Consider the following 8,653-nt stretch of genomic DNA (forward strand, 5'->3'; position numbering starts at 1 on the left):
ACGTTTCTTGGTGTATCATTTTATGCCTTCTGTAGAGATCACTGACCGTACAGTCTTTAGGCTGTTCTCATCTTTAGCTAGTAGTTTCTGCATCTGATAGTTCAAGTGACAATTTGTAATTAGAGAGGTTGGCATTGTGGCATAGTGGGAAAAGACTCCACTTGTGATGCCAGCATCCCATATGTGCATCAGTTTGAGTCCTGCTGCTCCACTTCCAATTCAACTCTCTAGTAGCCTGCAAAAAGCAGTGGAATGTGGGTGACCATGTAGAAAACCAGGAAGAAGCTCCTGGCTTCAGCCTGGTCCGTCCTTGCCCATGGGGCCATCTGGGGAGTGAAGGTCACTCAGCGGATGGAAGGTCACTCGCTGTTCCTGTCTGCAACTCTGACTTTCAAATAATAAATATTAAAAAAAATTTTTGTTATCAAATTCTCGACTGGCTAAAAGAAGACTGTGGCTGCCGATGGCACATCCGGCAAAGCACAGGATGTTGTGGGAAATGAAAGTTTTCTCACTAGAAGGCGGGGTGTGCGTGTGTGTCTCCTGTTGATAATTGTCTGCAACACTTAGACATCTGTATTAGTTTAAAAATTAATAAGTATGTTTTTCAGTTTACTACTGTGTTTAAGTAGCTCCTTCTGCAAGCTTATGCATTTGATCACTTTGTTGATAAGGTGTCTGCAGACTGCCAGATTTTCTTTCTTTTTTAAAGATTTATTTGTCTCAGAGAAACAGATTTACGGAGAGGGCAATCTTCAATTCACTGATTCCCTCCCTAAATGACTACAATGGCCAGAACTGAGTCTATCAGGAGCCAGGAGCTTCTTTTAGGCCTCCCTTGTGTGCCAGGGCCCAGGCACTTGTGCCATCTTTTGCTGCTTTCCCAGGCCATCAGAATGCTGGATCGGATCTGGAGCAGTGGGGATTTGAACGGGTACCCAGTTGGACTGTTGGTGCTACAGAGAAGGTTTAACTTATCAAGTCACGTGGTTGCCAGAGCTTTTTTTTTTTTTTCTTTTTTTTTTCTTTTTGAACAAAGCCACTTTCTGGGAAGTTTCTTTGCAATGGAATTATTTAAGTACCTGTGAGTGTGTTGTTCTCAGTTGGATTGATGACATCAATAACCTTGGAAGAACTTTCTCTCTTTGTATATCCTTATTGTACTTTATGCTCCCTTCTCATGTAGGAAGTTATAAGAAAATTCTGCACAAGTTTTCTTGTATGTTATCAACTCCCTTCATATATGAAGGATTTTCATAAAGTACATGTTATGAAACAACCATGCATGAAACTCAAATCTCTTGCACGAAAGTGAGCTTGCCTTTTAATTCCATAAAGTACTCTTGTGTACCGTGGACAATTTTGGGACTGATTAGTAACAGCATTGAGGTTCACTCCCCAAATGGCTGCAGGGGCCAGAGCTGAGGTAATCTGAAACCAAGAGTAATGTGGGTAAAGGGGCCAAGGACTTGAGCCATCCTCTATTTTACCATGCCATCAGCAGGGAGCTGGATTGGTAGTGGAGCAGCCAGGACAGGGACTGGTGCCTATATGGAATGCTGGTGGCACAGGCAAAAACCTAGCTTGTCACTCCATGATGTTGGCACAGCCTAGTAACTTTTTTAAAAAATTATTTTTATTAGAAAGATTTACAGAGAGAAGATGAAACAGAGGAAGGTTTTCTATCTGCTGGTTCACTCCCCAAGTGGCTGCAACAGCCAGAGCTGAACAATCTGAAGTCATGAGCCTTCCAGGTCTCCCATGCAGGTGCAGGGTCCCAAGGCTTTGGGCTGTCCTCTATAGCTTTCCCAGGGAACTGGGAGGGAAGTAGAGCAGCTGGAATACAAACTGATGCTTATATGGGATCCCGGCACATGCATGGTGAGGACTTTAGCCACTAGGCTTCTGCAACAGGCCCGGCCCCAGTGTCTTTTTGATCATAGTGAGACTGCTGTGCTTTATTGAGGTCTTCCTCCGGCCTTGCAACCTTGTACTGTGTGCAGGCGGCGAAGCTAGGCAGCCATGGGGCTCACTCAGGTTCTCTCCAGGGTCACAATTCTAGGCTACTCTTAAACAGCATCTGAGAGCAGCTCCTGTTGTTGTTTAGTGTCATCATGAGATTAATTCCAGGACCTCTGAAGGATGCTAAAATCCAGATGGGCCATGTCCCTCATATAAAGTATTGTGAGATTTGCATGGAGCACATTCTGTGTACTTTAACCTGTTTTTGCATTACTTCTGATAGTGTATGCTGTATGCATGTTGTTTAGGGGACAGTGGCAGTCCAGGCCTCCTGTATGGGGGGCACCACATCATCACCATTATTTCCCAAGATCTGCACTTGTTCAATACAGACAAAAGTTTTTGCCCTGAGTGCTTTCCAATGGTGGGATTGTTGAACCCAGAGATGGGAAATTCGTGGAAACTGAGGACTGAGGCAGAGCAAGTCAAGGACCAGGTGTATGTTCCCATAACTCTGTGTTGCTCAGTACTAAGCTTAGAGCCAGCTCAATAGTGTCTGTGGCCAACTGAGTAGTAGTGTGGTTAAGGCAGCGTTGTTCATTAAAACTTTCCATGGGGAGCAAAGTGTTCTGTTCCTGTGTCTTCCAGTAAGTTGCCATTGCGGTATGTGGCTGTTTGTACCTCAAATATGGCTACTGCAGTTGAGAAACTGAATTTTCAGAAAGGTTTTAAAAATTTATTTTGGGACCCAGGAAAGTAGCATAGTGCTAAATTCCTCTCCTTGCATGTGCTGGGATCCCATATGGGCGCCGGTTCATATCCTGGATGCTCCAATTCCCATCCAGCTCCCTGCTTGTATCTTGGGAAAGCAGTCAAGGACGGGCTAAAGTCTTGGAACCCTGCACCTGCATGGGAGATGCTTAGGAGGGTCTGGGTCCTGGCTTCGGATTGGCTCAGCTCTGGCCATTGTGACCACTTGGGGAGTGAACCAGCAGAGATTTTTCTCGCTCTGTCTCCTCTCTGTATATCTGCCTCTCCAATAAAAATGAAAATCTTAAAAAAAAAAAAAAAAAAAAAAAACTAAGGGGTGAGAATGTACTTTGGTAAAACACTTAAAAGTAGTTTTTGTGAGAAGAGACACGGGAAAATCCTGATCTGCTGGTATCCTCAGATGCCTGTTACCAGCCAGGACTAGGCGAGCTTGAAGCCGCATTTGGGAACTCATCCCTGATCTTCCACAGGGGAGTGTGCAGGCGGGAGTTTGTCATCACTGCTGCCTCCCGGGTGTGCTTCAGCAGGAAGATGGAATGGAACAGAGCTGGCACTCAGACTCCAGCCCATGCACCCCTCTCTGGGCTCTGGCATCCCGTTGGCATCTCAGCTGCTGAACCACATGTATTGAATTTGTGACTAGCGTGCTGTGGTTGGGGGCTGCTGTGATGGGCAGTGCAGTTCTGCCGTAACAGCTCTTGCCTCTGGTAAAGGTGGTTGATCTTTAACATGTTCTAATTTAGAAAATTACTGTAGTTTATTTTCAAGTAATAAGTTGTTACGTGTTCATCAGTGATCATTTGGGAAAACATGCAAGATGAGCAGTTCGTCTGCATAATCCCAAAGGTTAATAATGTGTTCTTCTAAGATAAAAAGAAAAAACTTTCAGTGAGCCATGATTTGGTTGTATTTTACATATTCTAGCGGGAAATATGCCTTGATAACAAGGCTAAAATTCTGATTGTGTGTGTGGGGGGGGTGTTATGTGTTGGCAAAGAGCAGCGTTTGGCCTAGTGGTGAGGATACCTGCGCCTCATGGCAGAGCACCTGGGTTCAAGTCCCGTCTCCTGATTGCAGCGTGCTGCTGATGCGTGTCCTGGGAGATGGTGGTTGCTCAGCTGAATGCCTCCCATCCACGGGGGAGACTTGGCTTGAGCTGTGACTCTTGGTTTGGGCTTGCCTCACCTCAGCTGTTGCGGGTGTTTGGGTAGTGAACCAGTAGGTAGGAGCTCAGTTTGTCGCTTGCATGCTGTCCATCTCTCTGCCTGCCACCTAAATGCAAAATAAAATAGCATTGCCTGGGTAGGCTTCCTGCCATAGGCTGCAGACATGACAGTTCCAGGAATAGCAGATCGGGAAGTCGTAGCCTTTATTTGTCCTTGTCGGGTGGGGAACGCCTGATCTGTAGGACATTGAAAACACATAAAGTCAGTGGGCTAATCTATAGCAGGCTAATTTAAGTTGATAATTTTATATGACCAATGAGTGATGTTTCAAATATCCAAATGGCTCTTGACAGAAAAGATTCCCTACTCCTTGTCTGCTTTTTACTATTAGGTGTAGGGAGTTTAAAAGAGCATAATTTGATACCTGGTTCATTTTGCACCCTAACCAGGGATGATGCTGGGTGGAAGATGCTTTCAGTTTAGTCTGTATGTGACTGCTTTGCCGAAGGCCTGATTCTGAAGAGGTTCATGTTCAACGTGGGGAGGAGAAAAATTCACTTTTATTGTAATGAAATTTTGCAGAATTATTAGGCCATGCTCATCATATCTAACTTTAGACATCTTTTGTTTAGGTGAAACTTGGAATCCATTAAAATTGCATTATCAGTTAAGAAACGTCCGGGAACGTTTAGCTAAAAACCTGGTGGAAAAGGGTGTATTGACAACAGAGAAACAGAACTTTCTGCTTTTTGACATGACAACACATCCGCTCACCAACAACAACATTAAGCAGCGTCTCATCAAGAAGGTACAAGAAGCTGTTCTTGACAAGTGGGTGAATGACCCTCACCGCATGGACAAGCGTTTGCTGGCCCTCATTTACTTAGCCCATGCCTCGGATGTCCTGGAGAATGCCTTTGCTCCTCTTCTGGACGAGCAGTATGATTTAGCCACCAAGAGGGTGCGGCAGCTCCTCGATCTAGACCCAGAAGTGGAATGTCTGAAGGCCAACACCAACGAGGTTCTGTGGGCGGTGGTGGCGGCATTCACTAAGTAACTGCTCAATGTGGAATGAACATACTTTCCTTCATGTAAACCAGTAGTTTTTTCTTCTATTGACTTCTGGTTTTCTGCAGTTTGTACTTTCCCATACTCTAACTGGCTTTTGTTTTAGGAAATGGTGGGTGGCGCTTTCTTTTTTGTATGTATGCAGGATTCTGCTGGTACGAGAGGCCTTCCTCTTTATGTTTTAAAACCATCCGACGGCCACATTGGCATTCCAGTCCCTGCTGTCATTCTCACTGCTGCCTGTTTTGGGTTTCTGGTACTTTAGCTCTCACAGTAGCTCTGGCCTCCTCACATGTACAGCTCTTGCATTCCCTCAGCTTGAGTTGCCCACATGTGCCTGTCCATCTAGTGCTCTGCCTACAGTTCACACAGAAGTCACAGCACGGCCTTCAACTCACCAAAGGTAAATATCTGTATCTATTAGGACATTTTATACATAGACCTCAGTTGAAATGTATACTTTGCAAAATTATTTTTAAATTGAAACAGCACAGTAAATACTTAATATAAAGTCCCCCTTGGATTTTGCTTCCCATGTAAATCTATTGTATTATCATACTTCTTATGATTTTAACTATTAAATCATAAAGGTCCAATTGTTTCACAATGCCAGTGTGGGATGGGCTGCATTCCAGTTCTGCTGTATATAGTTCTAGTTGGAGTAGAAATAAATTGGCCCTTCTCTGGCTACCCCTGCCCCATCCCAGTATTTTGCAAGATTTCATTAGTTGTGCACCTGGTGCCCCTCCCTTGCCTCAGTTACTGCTCTGATGGTAAGTCGACCTCTCGTTGAAGGAGAGAAAAAAGAGGTGGGTCTGGTTGGTCTTGGGATTTTTTGAGTTATGCCATTCATGGTACTTTTTGCCTATGCATCTTCTTCTCAGTTTCTTTTGGGAGGGTCCTAACTCCTTTTATAATTTCTGTAGGGAAGAGGCTGTGACCAGTACTAATCTTGAGTACAGTTTTTTTCCCCTTTTTCTGTCCACAAGTAAATTAATGTCTGCTCTGAAATGTCATTTATCTACTCACACTTTGTTGGAGGAAAAAATCAGTATCAGTCCTAGCGGATGTTGCATGTAACTTGTTAGCAAGTAATGACTACAACTCAGATGATTAAGAATTTTGTAACAGAAAGCTCTGCTATGTTTTAATTTTTATATACAATTATGATCAGCACATTGTAAGACTATAAACCTTTGCTTTTTACAAGTTTATTTTTACTCTATCACTGTTTATTGTACCATCATTGGTTTCATAATGTAAATACTATACATTGAACAAATCAAATATCAAATTTTGTATTTCCATAGTTCATGTTACTAGTGGGGCTTTCAGGTGTCAAGATTTTTTCGGTTAACATTCATTGCAAAAGTACTAGATGGTGAATAACTCTAGAGTTGAATTTGAAGGGATTCCTTAATATGTATACTATCTTTTTATCTGACGTAATAAACTATGATCTTGAAAGTGCCTGAATCAGAGCAAGCATGTCATTTGTGTTTTGTATTCACTGTTTCTTTCAAATTAAGATTTTATTTAGTATGTTACCTTAATATTTCAGTGCACGTTTGGTAGAATTTTTCTTGAATAGCCAGCATATAAATCTAGACCGCATGAGCCAGATAAGGTGTCCTGAAGCCACTTGACTGTTGAATGAAGGCATAGGTAGTAGAAATAAATGAGCCAAGCTGCATTCCAGCAAAACTCCAAAGTAGGCAGCCAGCTGTGGGCTGAGCTGTGTTTATGCTCGCAGAAGGCTTTTCTATCTATTGAAAGTAACCACCTTTGCTTCCAAAAGTGACACTACTGGTGATAATTAAATGCAGAAATCATTTCTTCCCACAAAATGTATTACTTACCATGAACTGAAACCAGGGTATTGGAGTTGATTCGGTGCAGATCTCTGTGTTGAAGAGCTAGGAGGCAAGACTGGGTCTCCTGAATTCTTCACTCTTGGCGGCCTTGCTGCTCCCGACCCAGTGAAGCTGGGCTTCACCTTAACTTGCTGTGTATCTTTCGGTACAATGTGTAGCCTCGACATCAGGACTTGTTTCTTTGCTCATACTTCAGAAAGTTCAGGGAAAATGGAATGAAAAGATGTTTTATTTTGATGCAAAAAAAAAAAAAATTTGAAATCCATGTGTATGTATAAAAGGGGGTCTTCAAAAAGTTATGGAAAAGATGTGTATTGTGAAAAAAAAAATACCGAAATTTCAAGAGTGTTTTTAGATTAAAATTAGCCTCTCTCTGTTTCTGTGTGAAAATTTAAAGGTAAAAGTTTATTATTTAATAAATGCTTTATTTATTCATTTATTTGAGAGAGACAGAGTGTTTCTGCTGGTTTATTCTTCAGGTGTCTTCAGTGTTTGAGACTGGGCCAGGCTGAGCCCCAGAAGCTTGGTTCAGGTCTGTCACATGGGTAGCCAGGGTGCTTCCTGCTGCTTCCCAGGCTGCGTGCTACAGCAGGAAAGCAGAGCCGGGAGTGGAATCAAGACGTGATGATACAGCACAGCAACTTCTTGAATTTTTCTAGCCATTCTCCTATGCCTGCAGGAGGAAAACAGTACATCTGAAGGGGCAGCTGTTACCTAGAGCTCTTTCCTATAAAAGACTTGTCACCATACTTTTTAAAAGCAGGGATGATTTGACTTTATGCACATTGCTACTGTACCATTGTCGTTTGAGTGTTGTCTAAAGTAACCTGGTAAGAACAGAAGTTTACTAAATGCATGCGGTGTGCTTACTTACATATTTTACGTCTCATTAAAATTATTTATTTGAAAGGCCGAGATATCTTTCTGTCCAGTGTCATTTGGCGAATACCCACAGCAGCTGCAGCTGGGTGGGGATGAAGCCAGGAGCCAAGGATCCTGAGCCAGTTCTCCCACGTGGGTGGCATGGAGCCAAGTATTGGAGCCATCAACTTCTGCTTCCGAAGAGGTGCATTAGTGGAAAGTTGGAAGCAGAGCTGGGATTTGAACTTAGACACTGACATGGGCTACGGGCAACAAGGCAGCATCTTAACTTCCGGAGCCAAGTACCTGCTCTCTGTAGAACATCGTGACCTTCCCAAACTCCAGTAATTTTGATTTGATTTACTTAGTCTCAAATTATCTAGTAATTCTTTGGCCTTTTACTCCCAAAGTGGTTGAATAACCGTGATGGCATTCAACTGTAAATTTTCCTTTGTTTATTTGGATGGTAGGAGGGAATACCCTTTTTCTTGTGGACTCAACAGAATAGCAGGCATGCAAAAGTTCTCATAGTGATGTGGAATAAAAACATAAAAGGACATCCCTACTTTAATACCATATATGCTTGTTACAGACTTTTCTTTTGGGGATGCAAAAAAATTGATCACTTCTGTGTGTCTTTGGAAGAAATCAGTATTGTGTTATCAGATGGCCAGGAAGCCCCAGGAGTATTGAAGCAAAATGGAACAATAGTCTCTGCTTCCACCTGGCAACCCTCCTCATTGCTTGTGAGCAGGTGGGTACAATGCTGTAAGCACAGTAAACCCTTGAATTTGGTTATGACCTGAAAGGAAATGAAAGAGGCTGGTGTCTCCCTAGTTGAGTGGCAGTGCAGGATCAACAAGTAGTGACATCCAGGCTGTTGAGGACAAGGAGGTACTGCTTACAGGCACAACTGCCCTTCTCCAGGGTGTGCGTCTCACCAGTCATGAG

At 43.0% G+C, this 8,653-nt stretch overlaps 1 protein-coding gene across 1 annotated transcript in view; it reads left to right on the forward strand.

The window, feature by feature from the left end:
* Nucleotides 1-6,437, forward strand: part of GOLPH3 (golgi phosphoprotein 3) — a 29,866-nt gene extending 23,429 nt beyond the window's left edge. The window contains exon 4 of the mRNA XM_004583633.3: nucleotides 4,532-6,437. Coding sequence (XP_004583690.1) covers nucleotides 4,532-4,956 — 425 coding nt within the window. The 3' untranslated portion in view covers nucleotides 4,957-6,437. The remainder of the gene's footprint in view (nucleotides 1-4,531) is intronic.
* Nucleotides 6,438-8,653: the final 2,216 nt, after the last annotated feature.

The sequence above is a fragment of the Ochotona princeps genome, chromosome 23 (genome assembly GCF_030435755.1).
Source record: "Ochotona princeps isolate mOchPri1 chromosome 23, mOchPri1.hap1, whole genome shotgun sequence".
Taxonomy (NCBI): domain Eukaryota; kingdom Metazoa; phylum Chordata; class Mammalia; order Lagomorpha; family Ochotonidae; genus Ochotona; species Ochotona princeps.